The sequence below is a fragment of the Symphalangus syndactylus genome, chromosome 3 (assembly GCF_028878055.3).
Source record: "Symphalangus syndactylus isolate Jambi chromosome 3, NHGRI_mSymSyn1-v2.1_pri, whole genome shotgun sequence".
Lineage (NCBI taxonomy): Eukaryota > Metazoa > Chordata > Mammalia > Primates > Hylobatidae > Symphalangus > Symphalangus syndactylus.
In genome coordinates this window covers 103,720,237-103,743,581 of record NC_072425.2, presented here as the reverse complement: position 1 = coordinate 103,743,581, position 23,345 = coordinate 103,720,237, and the positions used below count along the sequence as shown (strand labels likewise).

At 40.4% G+C, this 23,345-nt stretch overlaps 1 protein-coding gene and 1 long non-coding RNA gene across 3 annotated transcripts in view; both read left to right on the top strand.

Annotated features, from left to right (window-relative positions):
• The first annotated feature begins 278 nt into the window (after positions 1-278).
• Positions 279-23,345, top strand: part of SDHAF3 (succinate dehydrogenase complex assembly factor 3) — a 76,059-nt gene continuing 52,992 nt past the window's right edge. Inside the window, exon 1 of one of the 2 annotated variants that reach the window (XM_055272632.2) lies at positions 279-1,507. In XM_055272632.2, coding sequence (XP_055128607.1) covers positions 1,334-1,507 — 174 coding nt within the window. In that variant the 5' untranslated portion in view covers positions 279-1,333. Of the gene's footprint in view, positions 1,508-2,180; positions 2,346-23,345 lie in introns of those variants that run through there. The other variant, XM_055272633.2, reaches the window with a different exon arrangement.
• LOC134735992 (uncharacterized) lies at positions 8,167-10,442 on the top strand. Its single transcript, XR_010119601.1, has 2 exons — positions 8,167-9,794; positions 10,072-10,442. It is a non-coding gene; the product is annotated as an uncharacterized lncRNA (long non-coding RNA).

Genomic DNA, 23,345 nt, shown 5'->3' with positions numbered 1-23,345 from the left:
AGGCATTCATCAGGCAGCAGCACTTAACAGGGAGAGGTTGAGAGAGCTCTACCCAGCACTGTTGGCAGGCAGTATTTATAGACAGAAAAAGGAAGTGCCCCACAGAAACAGCTTGATTGCTTATAGTTGGGCTAGTCTTATTTGGGCAGGACATTATTAAGTATTTGCCTTATATGCACATAGTCTGATCAGTTGGCAGCCTGTGATTGGCTGAAGCTCAGCTACTTGTCACAAGAATATACTCTCAGTTGCAGCTTATTTACATACTAAGTTAGGTTGCAGTTCCCTACATAGCAACTCAGAGTAGGGAGGAAATTTTAGGCCAAATTTAATTTAATTTAAATTATGTTGGAGCATGACCAAAGTTGGTCATGGCCAGAAGCTGAACACAGATATGGAAGCTAACACAATATCCAGTGGAGAGAGATTGTGGTAGAGTACATGGGGTGAAATTATTGATTTCTGCATGTTTGTTGGTGACGCCATCAGGATTTGCTGAAGAACCAAACGTGTGACAGGAAAGGACAACACAAGGAGCTGCCAGCTTTGGAAACCAGTTCTACTCTCATATTACCTTCGCAAAAGATAGAGCTTTAAATTTCTAGATTCCTCGTTCTTATTATCCCAGACTATTTAACCAGAATCTCCAGGGTCGTGGCCCTGGAAACAATACGTTTAAAACCCTTCCCAAGGATCCTTCTGCAGCCAACTTGACTTCGGCTAAGGAATAGGCCAGCTCTGTGCTCACTTGGGTTGTTTACATGGAAGAGCCCATGCCTAGAGTATAAATTGGGAGAACAGCGCTGTGCAAAGAGCGTGAGTTGGTGAGCTACTGGATGGTGAGATTAATCTCACTCTGATCCCTAAAGTAGGGTGCAGTTTAATACTCTAAATGCCTCAAGTGGGTGGGGAACCATGGAAGGATTCCTGGAGGAGCCCGATTTTAACGAAGCTTTTCTCAGGCCTTTGGTAGGAGGACAGAGACGAAGTTGAATGAAAAAGACAGTGGAGTGGGACTGAGAAGTGACAACGGCCCACGACAGACCTCTCTCTTTCAAGGCCTGTGTCCTCAGGACGCAGGCCAGAAGAAGCCACGACAAAGCGCAGGCGCGACTCCACGAGGGCCACGCCCCTCCTAGAGAAGGACCGACCCGTTTTCCGCCCGCAGCGGAGCTGGGGTTTCCGGAAGGACCTGATTCTGGAAGGGACCAAACCGGATAGAGGTCGCGCGCCCTCTTTCGTCTGCCTTCCGGTTCACTAATACGCAAGTTCGCAGAGGGCGGGAACGCGCCGTCCCTCTGGCAGGCGCAGTTGGCGGTCGGCGCAGGGCGCTATGCCGGGGCGGCACGTTTCTCGAGTCCGGGCGTTGTACAAGCGCGTCTTGCAGCTGCACCGTGTTCTGCCCCCGGACCTCAAATCCCTGGGCGACCAGTACGTGAAAGACGAATTTAGGAGACATAAGACCGTTGGTTCTGACGAGGCCCAGCGTTTCTTGCAGGAGTGGGAGGCAAGTGACGCCCCCTTTTCTTTGCCCAAGACCTTTCGGGTTCCTCGGTGTCCCGGTTTCTCGTTCCAGTCCCCCGTGCGGGGTTAAACAGAGCAGCAGCCTGTTCTGTTTGAATTAGCGTAATGCTGTTCAGATAACACTGATAACACTTTCCAAAGTTTCTTCCACGGGTTTTTCACTGGAGCAGATCCTATTACTTAAGCGTCCCCAATTCAGTTCAACTTTTGAGCTCCTGAAGATGCCAGGTTCTCGAAGGATGAGGGTAGGAGGTCACAAAAATGAGCAAGTCGTCAAATGCTCAAAGACGTCAGGAGCTTTTTGTCCTTTTAAGTGCCTTTGCACCTAGTAAACGCCCATTAGTAAATTAATGGTTCTCTTAGTTTTCAAATTTAAAGGCTTATTTCTGTAATTTATTATTTCTTTAATCTCAGCGCTTTTGGTTGGGTTTAAATAATTTTCTCACTTGGCTGATACAGAAATCAGATAACATAAAAAAGATTACAAAAGGCTGGAGATTACAAACCGTGAAGGAGAAAAATGCTGGTGGCAGTTAAGTCAGGCGAAAGTTGTTTCCTCCGGTCTCAAGTCATTGTTACATCGCCCTGCACCATTGCGCTAAATATTAAACAGACACATGTATTAGCAATAAGTCGTTTGACTTTTTTTTTCTTTTTTTGAGTAAAGGAAAAAAGATATTTAGAGTATTTCGTGGGGCTCGGGGCCCTGCAGGATTGCCCCTAGTTTTCATTTGCAAATATAAAGAAATGAATGGAATTAGAGATTGGAATGACAGCTCAGATATTTGAAAGCATGAGTTGGAGCTGATATGAAAATAGAGGTAAGCGATTCTTCGGCCTAAAAAGTTGAAGGGGAGATGACTGAAGTCTGCTTTTTAAAAAAAAATCAAAAGAATGGTTAGGGTGAACACAAACTTTGCACAGACTTCCAGAATTCTTATTTGTATAATTATTGAAGCTTTTAAGAGCGACATTTAGAACAATCGGGCAATTTAGAACTTTCTTGAAAATCATGGTGTATTTGATGTAATTCGCTTGCCTGAAGCAGGGAAGTTGAAGCTTTTCAGATACAGAGCACTTTATTTTAATAAGGTAATTTGGTTTTGGAGCCTGAAGAACTGGATTCAGATTCAGCCTCTGATATTTTAAGTGTCAGATCACATAATTTTTCTAGTCTTATTTCTCATCTATAAAATAATAAGTGTTTATGCATCTCAAAATTTACGTATGTAAATGTATTTACAAGCACTTCTGTATTGCTAATTGTTATGAAGCTATAAGATACTGTATTAAAGTATTTTACATCTTTTATGGTAGGTCATTTTGTGGCCGTACAGGAAGGAGAGTAGCTCTCTGTTGGGAGGAAATAAGGTTATTTTGAGAAGTCTTAAAATGTAAGCACTGGGAAGCCTCTTTGGGAAAAAGTAGGAAAGAGTAGCAACTCAGAAAAAATTGATAATAGGTTGTAGGAGAGAGGGTATAAAAAAGAACTGCATAAATAAAAAATGTGTTAGTTGACCTAGTAGGCTTGGTAACTGGAATTGAGCTTTTTAAAACTTGGAATAATTTTAGACATACAGAAGAGTTAGTACAGAGTTCCCTACATCCTGTTTCCCTCCTGTGTTAGCATCTTACATAATTAGGGTACAGTGATCAAAAACAAGAAATTAACATTGCTACAATACTGTTAACTACAGGCTTTATTTACAATTTGCCAGCCCTTTCACTAATGTCCTTATTCTGTTCCAGGATCCAGTGGGAATTCTACAATGCATTTAGTCATTCTTTTTCCTTAATCTCCATTCTGTGACAGTTCCTCTGTCGTCCTATCTTTCATTACCTTGATACTTTTTTGAAAAGTACTAGTCTGTTACTTTGTGAAATGTCTCTCAATTTGAGTTTGTCTGATGTTTTCTCATGGTTAAATTGATGTTATGCATTACTGAGAATACCACATGGGCGAAGTGTTCTTCTCAACACTTAATGTCAGAGGTCACATGATACTAACATGACTTCTTACTGGTGATAACTGTGATCATTTGGTTAAAGTAATAATCCGACTGGTGTCTCTACTGTAAACTTACTATTTTCTCTTTTGAAATTAATACATATTTGGGGGTAGGTACTCTCAGGCTTTCAGATGATTACTAATCTTAGCATTCATTGATGGATTTTGCCGTTGTGTTCCAATGGTGGTTCTTTTGTTTCCCTCATTCCTTCTGAATTTATTAGTTGACACGTGTCTGTACAGAACAGTTTTCCTGTCTTCCCCGACCATTGTTGATCTACTGGAATTAATGAATTGGCGGCTGGGTAAAGATAAATTTAAACGTAGTGATCTCTTTGGATAACATAGTTATCACAGTTACAAGGCAGCTTAATCTAAGCCTGGGAGTTAGACGTGGTAGGTTGGATCCTACCAGGAAACATACTTGAAGAACTGGTCTTCAAAGAGTAGGGCTAGAGAACATGCTAATGATTGGAGGAGAGAAAAACCTGGCTAGAGAAGTTTTATCACCAGAGTAATATATTTAAGACTTCCAAGTCTTTTTTACCCCCACATGTTCTTCAAAACATCTAATTTATGATTATGTTATACTAGATACTGCTAGACATGACATGGATTTTTATGCCTTTATTTTTCAGTTAGTGCACATTACAAACTTGGCACCTGTTCTTTGAATATTACTTAATGGTTATGTTTACATCAAACTAAGATTAACTGTTGTGGACTTCTAACTTAATATGTTATGTAGAGTCTGGTCTACACAATCCCAATCCCTCACACACATCTAAACTTAATTATGGACTTGAATGGATTCTGAATTTGTTTTAGATCAGTGGACAACGTTGGGTATAGTTGCCACTGGAGAAAAGAAAGGGATCAAGAACACTAGAGGCCCCGTATTTCGAAGAGAGTTCTCTAATTTCCTTCATTTGTGATCCTGGAAAACTGGCAGTATAATAGTAGAGAGAATTCAGCTGGGGGAAGTTTTTGTTCAAGGACCAATTGGGGCAACGTGGAAGGAAAGTATTTTAAGTATAGAAATGTAAAAGCATGTTTACAGAGTAAATGGTGAATTTATATAATTTCTCACCATAAGAGAAAAAATACAAGTTCAGGAAGAGTTTTTGGGAATCTATTAAGGGAGAATGTATGATAACTGGTTTGTAAAATGTGCATTGTAATCTCAACTCTTAGGAGGTAACTATTAGAAGTGAAATTGAGACTCCATAGATCAGGGGTCTGACTGGCATTTTAAAAGTTCTGACTGTGCTCATTTTTGAGGAATAGTTGATGTAAGTAAGGATTTCTATTTTTCTCTCTGTGCCTACCACTTATTTTCTAGGAAATCAGAATAAGCATTGAAGATTAAATAGATAAAACATGTTGGTGAGAGAATATGAGACAAAGAGCACAGAAGAGTGTGCTCTCAGGAGCTACCTGAAGAGACTTCATGTGTTTTTCTTTTTCTGTCCCATTTATTTTTCTCAGTTGTCTCTTGCCTAGTTCCTGTTTTTCTTAAGTACCTGTTTTGTTCTGTGTCTGTTGGGGAATGTTTTTTAAGTCTTTTGTTTCTAGAAAAAGGCAGAAACATTTTTCAGATAGTTTTGATCACTTACTATGGCCAGACAATGTGCTAGGCATTTAAGACACAAAAATGAATAATAAATGTATTTTACTTTCACAGTGTTCAAAGTTTAGTAGAAAAGGATAGACAATTGTAATATAGTATGAAAGAGTGTCTATTAAATGCTGTGGGATCAAGGAGTAATGGAGGAAGTTGAAAGCTACACAAGATGGTTAAGTCTTGGGTAGGTCGAATTTACCATGTCAAAAAGAGAATCTTCTAGAAAGAGGGAAATAACATATGCAGAGGCATCGAGGTAAGAAACAGTATGACTTTTTTTTTGAGATGGAGTCTTCGCTCTGTTGCCCAGGCTCCAGCCTGTGCAGTGCAGTGGCGCAATCTCGGCTTACTGCAAACTCCGCCTCCCAGGTTCACGCCATTCTCTTGCCTCAGCCTCCTGAGTAGCTGGGACTACAGGCGCCCACCACCGCGCCCGGCTAATTTTTTGTATTTTTAGCAGAGACGGGGTTTCACTGTGTTAGCCAGGATGATACTGATCTCCTGACCTTATGATCCGCCCGCCTGGGCCTCCCAAAGTGCTGGGATTACAGGCCGGAGCCACCGCGCCCGTCCGAAGCAGTATGACTTTTTTCCAGGAACTGCAGTGTTGTGTTTGGAATTTATTGTTTTACACGGAAGATGAGGAAGAAATAAAGCTAAAGAGGTGGCAGGAGACAGGATATTCTGCTAAGGGTTTTAAGTTTTTATTTTGAATCATTGAAAGCTTTTTAAATGGTGGAAATGACTTAAATTACATTCTAGAAAGATCATGTTAGCAGCAATATAGAGGAATAATTGAAGTAAAAGCCATATTGAAGTAGGGAGAAGTGTTAGTAGATGGATGTAGTAATCCCCGTCTCAAATAGGTATATCCCTAAACCAAGACAGAGGCCTTAAAAATGGAGGATATAGATTTATGAGATTTTTCTTTTTTCTTTTAAAGTAGAGTGGAACTTGACTTGTTGACTAATACAGTATTAGTGAAGGAGAAGAAAACAGAATGGATAACTCCCAGGTTTGGAGCATGATACCAGTAACCAGAATAGTCATATAGGAGGAACAGATTGGGAATGAGTTCAGGTTGGTGTGCTTTGTGCTAAAAATTCTCATGGAACAGTTAAGTGAAGATGTTCAGAGAGATATGTGTTGGTCTGATACCCAGGAGACAGAATGTGGCTGGAGATAGAGATTTGGAAGTTATTACCTGTAGTTGGTAGGCCAAAGATGTGGGTGGAAGTGCCCCTTTTGGGTGTAAGTTGGTCAAAGATAGAACATTAACATTTAGGAGTTAAGAGAATGAAAGTAGTCGTATAGTGCTGGAATTTTTCTTTTCTTTTTTTTTTCCATCTGTATTTAGTTGTTCCTAGCTACTGCTGCAAAGGAAGTACTTTTTTACTTTTTTAAATTTTATTTTAAGTTCTGGGATATATGTGCTGAATGTGCAGGTTCGTTACATAGGTATACATGTACCATAGTGGTTTGCTACACCTATCAACCCATCATGCAGGTTTTAAGCCCTGCATGCATTTGGTATTTGTCCTAATGCTCTACCTCCTCTTTCCCTCCACCCCTGAAATGCCCAGGTATGTGATGTTCCCTTCCCTGTGTCCATGTGTTCTCATTGTTCAGTTCCCACTTATGAGTGATAACATGAGGTTTTTGGTTTTCTGTTCCTGTATTAGTTTGCTGAGGATGATGGTTTCCAGCTTCGTCCATGTCCCAGCAAAGGACATAAACTCATTCTTTTTTATGGCTGCATAATATTCCATGATGTATATGTTCCACATTTTCTCTATCCAGCCTATCATTGATGGATATTTGGGTTGGTTCCAAGTCTTTGCTATTGTAAATAGTGCTGCAGTAAACATACGTGTGCATGTGTCTTTATAGTAGAATGATTTATAATCCTTTGGGTATATACCCAGTAGTGGGATTGCTGGGTGAAATGGTATTTCTGGTTCCAGATCCTTGAGCAATTGCCACACTGTCTTCCACAATGGTTGAAGTAATTTACACTCCCACCAACAGTGTAAAAATGTTCCTATTTCTCCACATCCTCTCCAGCATCTGTAGTTTGTGACGTTTTAATGATTGCCATTCTAACTGGTGTGAGATGGTATCTCATTGTGGTTTTGATTTACATTTCTCTAATGACCAGTGATGACGAGCTTTTTTTCATGTTTGTTGACCGCAGAAATGTCTTGTTTTATGAAGGGTGTGTTCATATCCTTCGCCCACTTTTTGATGGGTTTTTTTTTTCCTTGTAAATTTGTTTAAATTCCTTGTAGATTCTGGATATTAGCCCTTTGTCAGATGGATAGATTGCAAAAATTTTCTCCCATTCTGTAGGTTGCCTGTTCACTCTGACGATAGTTTCTTTTGCTGAGCAGAAGCTTTTTAATTTAACTAGATCCCATTTGTCAATTTTGGCTTTTGTTGCCATTGCTTTTGTTATTTTAGTCATGAAGTCTTTGCCCATGCTTGTGTCCTGAATGGTATTGTCTAGGTTTTCTTCTAGGGTTTTTGTGGTTTTAGGTTTTATGTTTAAGTCTTTAATCCATCTTGAGTTGGTTGTAAAGTGTAAGGAAGGGGTCTAGTTTCTGTTTTTTGCATATGGCTAGCCAGTTTTCCCAGCACCATTTATTAAATAGGGAATCCTTTCCCCATTGCTTGTTTTTGTCAGGTTTGTCAAAGATGAGATGGTTGTAGATGTGTGGTGTTATTTCTGAGGCCTCTGTTTTGTTCCATTCATCTATATGTCTGTTTTGGTGCCAGTATCATGCTCTTTTGGTAACTGTAGCCTTGTAGTATAGTTTGAAGTCAGCTAGCATGATGCCTTCAGCCTTGTTCTTTTTGCTTAGGATTGTCTTGGCTATGTGAGCTCTTTTTTGGTTCCATATGAAATTTAAACTATTTTTTTTTCTAGTTCTGTGAAGAAAGTCAATCATAGCTTGATGGGAATAGCACTGAATGTATAAATTACTTTGAGCAGTATGGCCGTTTTAGCAATATTGATTCTTCCCATCCATTAGCATGGAAGGTTTTTCCATTTATTTGTGTCCTCTCTTACTTCTTTGAGCAGTGGTTTGTAGTTCTCCTTGAAGAGGTCCTTTGTATCTCTTGTAAGTTGTATTCCTAGGTATTTTATTTTCTTTGCAGCAATTGTGAATGGGAGTTCACTCATGACTTGGCTCTCTGCTTGTCTATTATTGGTGTATAGGAATGCTTGTGATTTTTGCACATTGATTTCATATCCTGAGACTTTGCTAAAGTTGTTTATCAGCTTAAGGAGTTTTTGGGCTGAGATGATGGAGTTTTCTAAATACACAATCATGTCATCTGCAAACAGACAATTTGACTTCCTCTCTTCTTATTTGAATATGCTTTATTTCTTTCTCGTGCCTGGTTGCTCTGGCCAGAACTTCCAATACTACGTTGAATAGGAGTGGTGAGAGAGGTCATCATTGTCTAGTGCTGGTTTTGAAAGGGAATGCTTTATTATTTTTATTGTGTCTATTTGATTCTTCTCTCTTTTCTTCTTTATTAGTCTGGCCAGCGTTCTATTTTGTTAATCTTTTCAAAAAAACAGCTTCGATTCATTGATTTTTTTAAAGGGTTTTTCATGTCTCTGTCTCCTTCAGTTCTGGTCTGATCTTAGTTATTTCTTGTCTTCTGCTAGCTTTTGAATTTGTTTGCTCTTGCTTTTCTAGTTCTTTTAATTGTGACGGTAGAGTGGCAATTTTAGGTCTTTCCCACTTTCTGATTGGGCATTTAGTGCTATAAATTTCCCTCTAAACACTGCTTTAGCTGTGTCCCAGAGATTCTGGTACATTGTCTCTTTGTTCTCGTTGGTTTCAAAGAAACCACTTTCAGGAACCTCAGTCAATCCTAGGCTTGGTCTTTTCACATAGTCCCATATTTCTTGGAGTCTTTGTTCATTCCTTTTCATTCTTTTTTCTCTAATAATTGTCTCCACGCCTTATTTCAGTAAGTTGATCTTCAATCTCTGATATCCTTTCTTCCTCTTTATCGATTGGGCTCTTGATACTTGTGTATGCTTCATGAAGTTTTCGTGCTGTGTTTTTCATTTCCATCAGGTCATTTATGTTCTTCTCTAAACTGGTTATTCTAGTTAGCAGTTCCTGTAACCTTTTGTCAGAGTTCTTAGCTTCCTTGCATTGGGTTAGAACATGCTCGTTTAGCTCAGAGGAGTTTGTTATTACCTACCTTCTGAAGCCTACTTCTGTCAATTCATCAAACTCATTCTCCATCCAGTTTTGTGTCTTTGCTGGAGAGGAGTTGCAATCATTTGGAGGAGAAGAAGCATTCTGGTTTTTGGAATTGTCAGCATTTTTGTGCTGGTGTTTCCTCATCTTCATGGATTTACTTTGGATGGGGTTTTGTGTGAGGGTCTTTTTTGTTGATGTTCATGTTGCTGCTGTTTGTTTGTTTTTCTTCTAACAGGCCCCTCTTCTGCAGGTCTGCTGCAGTTTGCTGGAGGTCTACTCCAGACCCTGTTTGCCTGGGTATCACCAGCAGAGGCTGCAGAACAGCGAAGATTGCTGCCTGCTCTTTCCTCTGGAAGCTTCGTCCCAGAGGGGCACCGGCCTGATGCCAGCCAGAGCTCTCCTGTATGAGGTGTCTGTCAACCCCTGTTGGGAGGTCTCTTCCAGTCAGGAGGCATGGGGGTCAGGGACCGAGCTGAGGAAGCAGTCTGTCCCTTAGTGGAGTTCAAGCACCGTCCTGGGAAAGCCCTCCTTGTCAGCATCCGCTGCTCTCTTCAGAGCCGGCAGGCAGGAACATTTAAGTCTGCTGAAGTTGCGCCCACAGCTGCCCCTTCCCCCAGGTGCTCTGGCCCAGGGAGATGGGAATTTTATCTGTAAGCCCCTGACTGGGGCTGCTGCCTTTGTTTCAGAGATGCCCTGCTCAGTGAGGAGGAATCTGGAGAGGCAGTCTGGCCACAGCTGCTTTGCTGCATTATGTTGAGTTCCTCCCAGTCCTTAGTACTGTCAGAAGAAAACAGCCTACTCAAGCCTCAGTAATGGCAGATGCCCCTCCCCCCACCAAGCTCTGTCATCCCTCGTCGACTTCAGACTTGTGCTGGCAGCAAGAATTTAAAGGCCAGTGGTTCTTAGCTTGCTGGCCTTCATGGGAGTGGGACCTGCTGAGCGAGACCACTTGGTTCCCTGGCTTCAGCCCCCTTTCCAGGCCAGTGAACGGTTCTGTCTTGCCTGGGTTCCAGGCACCACCGGAGTATGGAAATAAAAAAAACAAAAAACAAAAAAACCTGCAGCTAGCTTGGTGTCTGCTGGAATAGCCGCCCAGCTTTGAGCTTGAAACCCAGGGCCTTGGTGGTGTAGACACACGAGGTAATCTCCTGGTCTTCGGATTACAAAAATCATGGGAAAAGCATAGTGTCTGGGCCGGATAGCACAGTCCCTCATGGCTTCCCTTGGCTGGGAAAGGAAGCCCCCTCACCTCCCCCAACTCCTTGCACTTCCTGGGTGAGGCAACACCCCATGCTGCTTCTGCTCGCCCTCCATGGGCTGCACCCACTGCCTAACCAGTCCCAGTGAGATGAACAGGGTACCTTAGTTGGAAATGGAGAAATCACCTGCCTTATGTGTTGGTCTTGCTTGGAGCTGCCAACCAGAGCTGTTCCTATTTGGCTATCTTGCCAGATCCAAGAGAATCCATTTTCTTTTTCTTCTCTTCAAGTAAAGGCAATGATCCCGGTATCACGGACTGACTATAACTGCTCTTACTTCTTGATTATGTTCAATTCTTTATACTTGTGTGATAATTTAGATATCATAACATTTTCTTTCCCATTTTATTTTGTTACATTTGTTCGAGAGGAGGAAATGCTTCAGACTTCAGGTAGCCATCCCTTTGTAACTCTCATGTGATGTCTTTTTTTTATATATGATTTTGAAGTGGATCATCATTTGTATGTATGTATCATATATACACATGTATTATGTGGCATGTCACCTATATTTAGAGTTTCCTTAGTATAATTAGGATTGGATGGGTATTTGGCTAGTTTTTATAAATGTATGCTTCTCTTACCTAATTTGTGGACCTCATTTTGTTGGTTTTGAACATCTTGATTTATAGTTTTAGCTTGCAGGGGAGGAGGAATGAATTGCTTCTCTGTTTAGTGAATGGATTGTATGTGTCAGGGATACATCTTCCAAGTATGAGTGGGTCAGTTGGGTCTCAGTCAAATTGTTAATTCTGCATTTTACTCATTGTCGGTGTTTTTGTGATGGTTTATTGAATGGTGATTTGTCACACATATTTGTTTTCTACAACAAGTTTTTTTTTTTTTTTTTTTTTTGACTGAGTCTCCCTCTGTCGCTGAGGCTAGAAGTGCAGTGGCACTGTGTCGATTCACTGCAACCTCCTTCTCCTGGGTTCAAGCAATTCTCCTGCCTCAGCCTCCCGAGTAGCTGGGATTACAGGCATCCACCACGACATCTGGCTAGTGTTTATATTTTTAGTAGAGATGGGGTTTCACCGTGTTGGCCAGGCTGGTCTCAAACTCCTGACGTCAGGTGATCCACCTGCCTCGGCCTCCCAAAGTCAAGTTTTAACTTTTAAAACATTTTAGCCATACTGTGGTCCATGTTTTCTACTTTTTCATGTCTGAAACACTTGAATTCTTAGTGAAGCTTTTAAGATATTACTACTTAGGAATATTTAATTTTTATTGGTGTTATAAAATGTGTTATAACAATGCTCATGATAAAGTAACAAAGTAAAAATTATAGTTTGATCAATATTGCATATATTATTGACTTTATGGTATGTTACTGGAAGACAGGTCTATGTTTCTTTTATTTAAATGATTCAAAATTTATTTAAATTTTTGGATTTAAAATAATGGTAATAGCATGATAATGTTAATATGCTAGTGGTCATAGTTCTGAAACATTGTGTGTGTAGAGGTATGTGTATAGGTAACATGCAATCTTAAAATTTGAAGTTTTTGTACAGAATTTAAGGTGATAAAAATTACATATGCATGAAAGGAAAATAAAAAATTAAAATTCATGAAAAATACGGGAAAATATATGGATAATATTAATTTTATTCTTACTATTTTATTAAATAAATATAGTTTATGGTTGCTTAATAAGAACACTGTATACAACTGAAGTTTTACATAGGGAGTAGAATTAACTGAAAGAGAGCTTCTGATTGTTTTGTTAAGCCCCCGTTTTTCAGTTGGTGCACTTTTTTTTTTTTTTGAGACGGAGTCTCGCTCTGTCGCCCAGGCTGGAGTGCAGTGGCGCGATCTCGGCTCACTGCAAGCTCCGCCTCCCGGGTTCACACCATTCTCCTGCCTCAGCCTCTCTGAGTAGCTGGGACTACAGCCCGCCACCACGCCTGGCTAATTTTTTGTATTTTTTAGTAGAGACGGGGTTTCACCGTGGTCTCGATCTCCTGACCTCGTGATCCGCCCGCCTCGGCCTCCCAAAGTGCTGGGATTACAAGCGTGAGCCACCGCGCCCAGCCTGGTGCACTTTTTTTTTCCTTTGAGATAGGATCTTGCTCTGTTGCCCAGTCTGCTCTCGAACTCCTAGGCTCAAGTGATTCTCCTGCCTCAGCCTCCTTAGTAGCAGAGATTAACTTTTTTCTTAAATTGAAGTAATAGATACATATGGCTTAGAATAATTAGTGTAGAAGGGCTTATAATAAAAAGCAATGTACTCTTTTCTGTTTATCTCTTCTGGGGACATTTTTTGTTTTATTTTGGTCTCTTTCATGTTCCAAATGTCTTGAGAATTTTGGTTATCTGTCCATATTTATGAATAAAACAATAAGAAACTAACCAAGAACTATGCCTTATAGATAGGCTTGTTGATTGGGAAATTACTTTTTGGTTAATCTTGCCTGTATTTGCTTCCTGCTCCTGATTTTCTACCTACCTGGTGTTTGAGTTCACTTGGTTTTGGCAGCTTGGCTGTCTCTTTAGGTGTATTCTCTGTTTGTATTCCGAACTGTGGCCTCCTCTGTCTGCTTTGCTTCATTATTTACACTGTTCTGCTTTCCATATTCAGAAAATCTGTTGAAATTGCTTGGCTGCTAATGGCTCCATTCTTGTTCTCTAGTCATTATGGATTATTCCTTTTAAAAATTGCTTTACTACTAGTTTAGTCTGGCTTTGGAAGGAAGAGAAGATAAAAAATAAGCTCTTGTGATATCCCCAGTCTGCCATCTTTACTTGGAAATCCTTTCATGTTAAAGATGAAGAAACTAAGGCCTATAGAAGTAAAATGACTTGTTTGATACTGATGTAGGATTTTTTCAGTGCCGCTTTGCCAGCTGGAAATCTTCTCTGGCTGGCAGCACCCCTGCCCAGGCCTCACTTAGTTCTGAGCTGGCCACTAGGCTTGCTCTGCCCACCCAGGCTGGCAGGCTGTGCTCGGCTCATGCTACCAGTCTGGATCCCATGTCTGCTGAGGGCAAGCCAGGCACGGAGCAGTAAAGGATATGTGAGCAAGCGAGTGTGGGATCCAGCCATGGTGCACAGCCAGGTGTGCCGGCTGCTGTGGTGGGTCTGCGGTGGGATGGGCAGCTTCAGGCACTGGCTTCGTGCGAGGCAGTGGCTGGACCAGGCATACCACAGCAGCTTCCACCTTGGGTGCCAGCATCAGGATGAGGAGAAGGCAGTGGAGCCCGAAAACTTGGAGATGCCAGAAACTGTGGAGCCCCAAAGGGGGCATTACAGCATGTGAAATCTCGTGTCTACTAAAAATATAAAAACTATCCGTGTGTGGTGGTGGATGCCTGTAATCCCAGCCATGCGGGAGGCTGAGGCAGGAGAATTGCTTGAATCCAGGAGAAGGTGGTTGCAGTGAGCCCACACAGTGCCACTGCACTCCAGCCTCGGTGACAGAATGAGACTCAGTCTCAAAAAAAAAAAAAAAAAATTTATGTAGGAAACATATATGTGTGACAAATCACCATTAAATGAACCATCACAAAAACACCGACAATGAGTAAACAAGACAGCTTGTTTTCTGCCGTCTGCAGCCTAGCAAACTGGGGCATGTTACAGCTCTGGCTCGGGAAGTCTTGGGGTCTGGGCCCCCAGAAGGGTCCTAGCTCTTCTTTTGTAGTCCAGCTAGTGGGAGTGTGTCACTGCCTGCAGCTGGGTGAGCTGGCCAGCTTGTTCATGTTACAGCTTGTTCATTCCCACTGCCCTGCACTGGCCTGTGGCTCTTGGGCTGGCCCCGCCCCTCCAGTGCTTCCAGTCATGTGGGGCCGCAGCCCTGTGATGGCAGAGGGTGGGAGGGCTACGACCAGGTTCTTGTCCTGCATCCAAGAAGAAGAAGGTTCTTGTCCTGCATCCAAGAAGAAGAAGGTTCTTGTCCTGCATCCAAGAAGAATAGGGTTATGGGGGCAACCAGATAGTGAGTAAGGTGGAGAAGAGTTTTATTCCAATCTCCACGCAAGAGGGGACCGGAAGTGGGTAGTAGTCCGTACCTGAAGGGGGGTAGTCTCCGCCATGGCTGAGTCCAGGGGTTTTTGTGCACTCAGAATGGAGGAGTGTATGCTGATTGGTCCATGGGCAAGCCTGGAAAAAACACCGTTTGATCGGCTAAAAAGGCAGGGAGGAAGTTCTCTATCTGGTCATGGACTTCGCCAGGAACTGGCAGCTCGGTTTTCAGGCTCCAGGCTGTTTTTGGCTTGAAAGTCGGTTTCTCTGGACCTGCCCTTGTCTGCCTAGGAATTTGCCTGTCTCCTGCTGCTATCAGTATCATATAGCTACATAGGACAAAAATGTTATGTTCTTAGTTTATGAAGGTCTAGTCAAGATTTAAAATTAGTGTTTCCAAAAAACTATTGTGCTGTAAAATGATTACAGATTTTTTCTTTGAATCTTGCTTGTTTGCTTGTTACAATTTGTCTATTTGAGTCTTCAGTTTTTATATTTTTCCTGAGGGAAAAGATATCTTCTTAATCATCTTTTTATCTTCTACACCTCTAGCACAATATCTTGTAAATCAATGTCTAAATATTATTTAATAATTTGTTTTTATGTTTATTAGCCTAATAATAGGCTAATTAATAGGCTAGAAGTGCTAATTGCCTGATATTTCTATTTGAAAGATTGTTTTCAGTAATGAGATAAGAATGGAAATTGCTGGGCTGTAACTGTTAAACTTTTTAAATAATCAGGCACATATTTGTTTTCTGTGTGATTTTTTGAAAGGTTTCTTTGGGCCTTAGTTGTCTCAAGAGGGAAAATATATTTTACCCCTGAATTAGGGATGGACCAAAGTTCCTTTTTACCTCTTAAGATGTGATTATATTATGAGGTGAGTTAAACTATTGAATCAAATGGCTTGGTTAAAGTATAAAGACAAATGGAATGTTTGGGATTAATATGTGATTGGTCACATTAATATGAAAAGAACTTATTTAGTTCAATAGGAAAAAACTTAAAGCTTTACTAAAAGAAATGGGCAAAAGAGACTGTGATTTACATACAAAGATGCTAATTGCTGTGTTGTTGCATATCTATAGTAAAGTGAGAATTTTAAATTACTGTAGATATCCAATGATAGAATAATGAAATTATAGCCACATGATGCAGTTATTAGAAATGGTGTTTCAGAAGAACTAATAACATGGAAAAACTGTAACATAATTACATATAAACTTTATCTTTGGATGATAAGATTAAGAATGATTGTAATCTTCTTCTGTGTACCTCAGATTTTCTTGATTATCTGCAAAAATCAGGTGTTACTTTAGTAATTATAAGAAAGTTATTAAGGATAATTTTTAAAATGCACTGGATATAGTTAATATTTTTACCAGTCTTTTTCACAGAGGACTTGAGGCAGACATGCTCAGTGAGTCAGCTACTAGCGCCTTATATATACATTTCCTAATTTTGCCTTTAAAATTTTGTAGGTTCAACTCAGACTTTTTCATGTTTAATAAATGTTAATGTCATCTATATATTTTGTATGGTTTCTTGTTGAGTTTTCTAAATGAAATAAATGAAAATCTAAACGTGTAGATTCAAAATTTATCCAAATATTTCTTTTTTACGTAACCATAAGAAAAAATATTTGGAATCTTTAGGGCTCTAAACTGAGATCAGAAAATCATCATGGTTATCTATTTGGTACCTATCATCAGTGTCGTCTATCTGGTCTAGTATTATGTCTTGTTAAGCAACGTGAATAATCTTATGTTTAATTTCTTAGCGATCATTCTTAAATATTCAATGATTTTCCACTAAATTTGATAAAAATTAAGTTACCATGTAGTAACTGTATTCTATTTTTATTTTTTACCTTTTTCCCCTATGTTTTATAGAAGGTGAATGAAGGCTGTCAGTGAGGTAGGATTGGGAGGGGATATAGGTTAACCGTTGGTTTGTCTTCTTCTGACACATCAATCAGGGAGGGTGGAAGACAAGTAAATAGGCTCCCCTTGGCTTAGAAACCAGTAGGCTTCAGAAAGATATTCTAGGTAGGTATGTGCCACCTTGATTGTGATCATATAGGGTCTGGTAATTGATCTTGTAGTCTGGAGTTGGACTTTACCAACATAACCAGAAATGATCAGATTTTTGGCAGCAGACTCACATTACTTAACTTTATATAACATTGAAATATAAATAAGAATACTGATTTATTTTTTCTGCTGCTAGGGGAGTGGGGGCTAGTGAAGAGGGCTCTCATTTCCAGGAGTTAGAATGTTTATATTTACTTCCAGGGGAAACCTTTTCAGATATGTCTCAGAATCATGTATTTTTTTTAGATTTTAGAAAGTGAAGAAGTAGTATTTGGTGACTTTTAAGAAACACCGAGTGGGATCTAGGGTGGTACTGTAATCAAATACATTAGTATGTCTGCAGAAAAAAATTTGAATATTCACAGTAAGTGGAGTAAATAAAGACTTTATGTACATTTATGTCAGGATTTGCTGCCAGATAAGTTCTGAAAGAGCTTTTGTTTTAAAGAACTTTGACTTCAGGGGATTGTGGACCTCTATTAAACTTTCTGGGAAACTGAATTAGTGTTTAGAAGGTTGCCTGGTAAACATGGAATTAAAATGACAGGGAGTGGGTAGGCATGAGAGCTTTTTTCATCAGACCTCACTGTGTCTGCAGTAGAAAACATCCCTTTAGTGATTATTTTTGTGGGTCCTACAGCTTCATTGCCCTTTTTTCCTGAACAGTACTGAATGCATATTGTAAGTTTGCCCTCAATCCTTTATTTTTATGTTAACCACCTTCTTTCTGTTGAGGTATCATTGTTACTCTTACACATGTTAATGGATTAAACTACTTCTTACTTATTTTTCCTAGGCCTGAAAAATTTCAGATTCTTCTCTTTGTGTGTAAATTTAATTAGCTTAACCCTAGAGGAGGGAGAATGATATTTGCCTCATTTACAACTTTTTGCTCTTCTTTACTCCTAAATCAGTGTAACTCAAAGCATTTCTAAACTAAATTGCACTTTGCTTTCAGAACTCTAAAACACTAAAATATGTATGCTTTATTCGAATAGATTTAGAAGTTATAGTATGGTTTATTTTCCTTTAAAAGACATTTCATTGTTATAAACACACAAACAAAAACCCAAGGCCAAAACCGGAATATTATTGTACATGGCATAGGTTAAGTAGGAACGGTTTCTGGACTTTGGTGCAATAACTCTTTACTGATGAAGAGGTCTATAGTTTGTTTAAAAACTATGCCACTTAAAAACAAATCCATACACTTTTCATGCAGCTGACTCCCTCCCCCTTTCCAAAACTCAGAAGGGCAGCAGATGATATAGCAAACACATAACTGCAAAAACAGCTACAGCAGCTACTTGGGTGAGATGGGTGCCAGCTGCAGCCTCAGTGGATCTGGCTTCACACCACATGCCTTGAATGTAGTCCCTCCAAAAAGTAACATGTTTATTGCCTCACACTTCCAATCATGGGCCTCAAGAGTTTGTGATTTATTTATTTTATAAGCTATAGATATATATAACTGATAACTCTGGATTACTGGTGAATAACCAGAATGAACACCACTTTAAAAGAAAAATGCTGTGACTATCATTAAATGCTTTTATAAGGCTAAGAGAAAGATGCACAGAGTGAAAAGAACTTCTTTTGTTTTTGAGACGGAGTCTTGCTGTGTCGCCCAGGCTGGAGTGCAGTGGCATGATCTCGGCTCACTGCAGCCTCCACCTACCAGGTTCGTGTGATTCTCCTGCCTCAGCCCCCCAAGTAGCTGGTATTACAAGTGCCTGCCAACATGCCTGGCTAATTTTTGTATTTTTAGTAGAGACGGGGTTTCAGTATGTTGACTAGGCTGATCTTGAACTCCTGACCTCAAGTGACCCGTCTGCTTTGGCCTCTCAAAGTGCTGGGATTACAGGTGTGAGCCACCTCGCCCAGCTGAGAAGATGTTCTTACTTTAAAATGTTTGGACATTTCTGCAAGTTTGATATAGTTTCTGGGTGCTCATAACACCCCTGACTGTTCAATATGCATACTTAAGATTTTCAGAACACTTTTAGAGAAACTGCCATGTGGTCATATTCTAATTTTGTAATTAAATCTAGTAAGGGCAGAGACATATTCTCAGGTGTATTATGATGTTTTCCCTACTCTGGAATTTACATGGAAAGAGATACTCAGTTTTATTTCTTCTTCATACCCCCTTCCTTAATCCTCTCTTTCTCCTGTCATCCTGTTCATCCTACTCCTTCCCCCCGCCCCACCCCCCAGGAACTTTAGCTTTCTCCTTTGCGCTGTCAAATTTTCCTGAAGTGGCTACATCCTTGTCATATTTCTCATTAAGCTTTACCCCCTTATTATTGTAAGGCTGCTTTTTGTTATCAGTAAGATTACTCTACATCATACCTAACATTTTGGTCTTCAGTTAAGATGCCAGTGTTTGTGGATTTGTTCTTAGGATACAACTCTAAACAGAACAAGAAGCTAGCCGGCAGTGATAGTTTGTGGACATTAGGATCCTTCTTCCTGCCTCTCTTAGCTGCTCCAAAATGCTTCATTTCCAGATCATCAAATTTAGATTTCCTTTCTTAGACGTTGTCTCTGACGTGCGAGAGCACTTCTTAAAAACCAGCAACACTAATGGGGATCTCTAGATTTTTCTTTTAGTACTTCTGGCCTATACAAAGAAGGGAAAGTAGCTCTTAGCTCACTGGTTTCTTGGGGTCACCTTTAGTCATTATTGACTGCATTATTTGCTAGTCCCCGTATGTATGTATGTGTGTGTGTGTGTGTGTGTGTGTGTGTGTGTGTGTATGTTTTTTTTTTTTTTTTTGGGGGGTGACAGAGTCTCGCTCTGTCGCCCAGGCTGGAGTGCAGTGGCTCAATCTCGGCTCACTGCAAGCTCCGCCTCCCGGGTTTACGCCATTCTCCTGCCTCAGCCTCCCGAGTAGCTGGGACTACAGGCGCCCGCCACCATGTCCGGCTAGTTTTTTGTATTTTTGGTAGAGACGGGGTTTCACTGTGTTGTTAGCCAGAATGGTCTCGATCTCCTGACCTCGTGATCCGCCCACCTCGGCCTCCCAAAGTGCTGGGATTACAGGTGTGAGCCACTGTGCCTGGCCTAGTCCCTGTATATATTTTTAAAGAAGAATTTGGTAGGTTCATGATTATTGGGATAGATATAAATGTATTTATCAGAGACTATCTTGAATATGCATTTCTATGCCATTTTCAGTTAATGTATTTGGTTTCACCTGCAATATTTGTCGAGCTGTTGGGACAAAGACTAATAGGAGTTTTTGAAGCTTGATACTCTTGTAACTAACTGTAACTAATTTAATACCCTTGAGTGTATTTCTGAAGAATTGTTTATAAACTGATTTTTTTTGAAATATAACTTTTAGGTATATTGGCAAACTTACTAATTAAAGGAGTTCTTTTGTGAATCCTTTTGAAAAGTGAATTTTCAACCTGTAATTTGTTTCTTTGTGTAAACCCATATTTGCATAAATCAAATTTGTTTTAAATAGGGTATGTCTAGAAATCTTGATGCATGTATCTGAAAAGAAAATTTCTGTTTCATGTGAAGAATTCAGATTTGTTACTTTCAATAAGTAAGACCTGCCAGATTATTTTAGTTCCACTTTTTTTTTTTTTTAACAAAATGCTATCAAAATATTCTTTACAGCCTAAATTAAGGGGGTGGCAAGAGTTTGTGTAAGATTGAACTACAGTTCGTTTTTAAACTGTATTTTCTTAAATAGTAATGGGTAGTGTACAGTTTTGTAAAGTTTAAAAAGTTATTCAGAAGGTTTTTTTCTCTTTTAAAAGCATAACTGGGATTTGAAATTATTTTGCTTTAGCTTAGTCTCTAGTTGAAGTAGATGTATATGGTGCATTTAAATATAATGTTTGTTCACTTACTACTTACTATAGTTTGATTAATATCCAGCAATTTATTGCTCTGCTTAATACTTGGAAGATAGTAATGATAATTCATCTTAGTTTGAATGCTTGAAATAGCCATAAACAGTTATCTAGTCCTTAATATAATATAAAATGGTAGATTTATACTGAAAATATAAAATAAAATGTGATTCCTATTGTGTAATATTTAACTGCACCATTTTCTTTAAATATAGGTTTTTTTTTTTTTTTTTTGGTTGTTTGTTTTTCAGGGCTGTCTAGGAGCCTCACTACTATTACATTCTTTCTTTGGGAAAGTATATATAAACTAAAGCTGAGAACATTGGGAACTTGTCTACATCTCTCACATCCTCTGCATAGCCTACTAGATTTAGATTGTCAGTCAAAGGAGAACCCTTTCATGATCTAACATATGTTCTGTTAGAGCCCATGGAAATTAAATCCTTTCCTTGAAAACTGAGGAGGGAGTCTGTGGGATAGGGAACTCTTGGAAATTTCCTAGAAACTAGGAGAAACACTTGTAATATAAATCAGGCCAGCTATATTTGTCCATGACCTTTAACAAGTTGAGAGTCAAGGATAATGCACAGGACATTATTAAGTTCAAAACTAGAAAGGAGACAACAGATCAGGAGCAGAGGTTTCAGGATCAAGCTCAAGTCAAGGACATGGAGAAATTGTTCAAAATGTAGGCCTTGAACTATGTGAGGGTGTTCACACTGTGTTGGAGAGAACTAGACAGAAGCAGCCCAACTGAGTTCAGTTGTTTACTCAGTTATTCAATGTCTACTATTTTTTAGGGGTTACAGATATTAATACATAGGATCTTTAAGGACTTTATGAGCCTGCCACAAATCAATATATGATAGGGTGAGACCCATTTTGTCTTAAAGAATAATAGTTGTGAATGCTGGTCTTATGGCAGTGTGACAGTGATTTGGAGTATGAGTAGTATGAGTACAAGAGGGAAAGCGTCTCTCTCTCTCTTAGCTGTTGAATTTATGATTATCTACCCAATATATCTACCGTGTCACTTGCCATTCCATCATATGCCCTCATTCCATTCACTTTTTTTTTTTTTTTAGATGGAGTTTTGTTTTGTCGCCCAGGCTGGAGTGCAGTGGTGCCATCTTGGCTCACCACAACCTCCATCTCCTGGGTCTGAGCAATTCTCCTGCCTCAGTCTCCCGAGTAGCTGGGATTACAGGCATGTGGCACCACACCCAGCTAATTTTGTATTTTTAGTAGGTTTCACCTTGTTGGCCAGACTAGTCTCGAACTCCTGACATCAAGTGATCCACCCGCCTTGGCCTCCCAAAGTGCTGGATCACAGGGGTGAGCCACTGTGCCAAGCCCCATTGGCATTTTTTTTTTTTTTTTTTTTTCTTAACAGTCTTTCTTGGTTTCCCAGGCTGGAGTGCAGTGGTGCAATCTCAGCTCACTGCAATGTCCGCCTCCCACGTATAAGCAATTCTCCTGCCTCAGCCTCCTGAGTAGCTGGTATTACAGGTGCCTGCCACAACACCCGGCTAATTTTTTGTGCGTTTTTAGTAGAGACAGGGTTTCACCATGTTGGCCAGGCTGGTTTCGAACTCCTCACCTCAGGTGATCCAGCTGCCTCGGCCTCCCAAAGTTCTAGGATTAAGAGCATGAGCCACCACTGCCCAGCCCTCGCTGGCTTTTGAAGATCATTTTATCTTTGAGTTTATTTTAAAAACATGTATATCCATATGAGAGATTACATTTTAAATTTAATATGACTAACACTTTTAATGGTTATCTGATGTTGATTAACATCTAGCCACTTACTCTGTGACCTTGGGTAATTTTATTAACCATTCTAAGCCTTGGTTTCCTCATCAGTAAAATGGGCATAGCAACAGTACTTACCTCTAAGGTTAAGGATTAAATAAGATAGTATATGCGTAATAGTTGTCCAGTGCCTTACGCAGAGTAAGTGTTCAACAAATGTTAGATATTTTAGCTTTAATGTTGACACAGTATTTTTTTGGTGCTGCTTTGCCAGCTGGAGACCTCTGTGCAGCCAGTGACACCCCCATCTGATCCCTGCTTGTGCCCAGGCTCACTGCAGGAGGCGCCTACCCACTAGGCCCATTGGACCACGCCTGGCTTGCACTCTGGCCCAGATCCTGTGCTTGTCACAGGATCTACACTCAGCCTGTGTCTGGGCCAGGTGTTCCCCAGCCTGCCTGTGCTACAGCTCATTCAGTCCCACTGCCCTGCTCCCAGCAGTGCCTCCGGGGCTGGCCTGGCCCTGCTGCTGCTTCCCACTGCATGGGGTGGCTTCCCGGTGCCGGCCCGGCAGAAGGCCACAGTGTTACAGCCTTTTTCCTACCTGTGTTCGGTGGTTCCTGAGTTCTTATCCTGTGTCCAAGAAGAATGAGGTTACACTGACAACCGAGGGATGAGAAGGGCAGAGAAGAGTTGTATTGAACAACAGAACAGTTCTCAGTGGAGAGGGGACTCAAAGTGAGTGGTCCCCCACCTGAAGGTGGGTAGTCCCCCACACCCAGAGACGGGCAGTTCCAAAGTATGGCTGAGTCTGGGGCTTTTGTGGGCTCAGAATGGGGGAGTGTATGCTGATTGGTTTGTTAGTATGCAAAAAAGGCTAAAACAAAGGCACCTCTCAAAGGTAGGCATGACAGTGTAAAAAAGCCAATTAGGGAAGGGTGGGTATATGTAAAATTGGTGAAGGGTGAGGATCAATCAGAGGAAAGCACCAGACAGGAAGAGAGGTTCTCAGTCTGG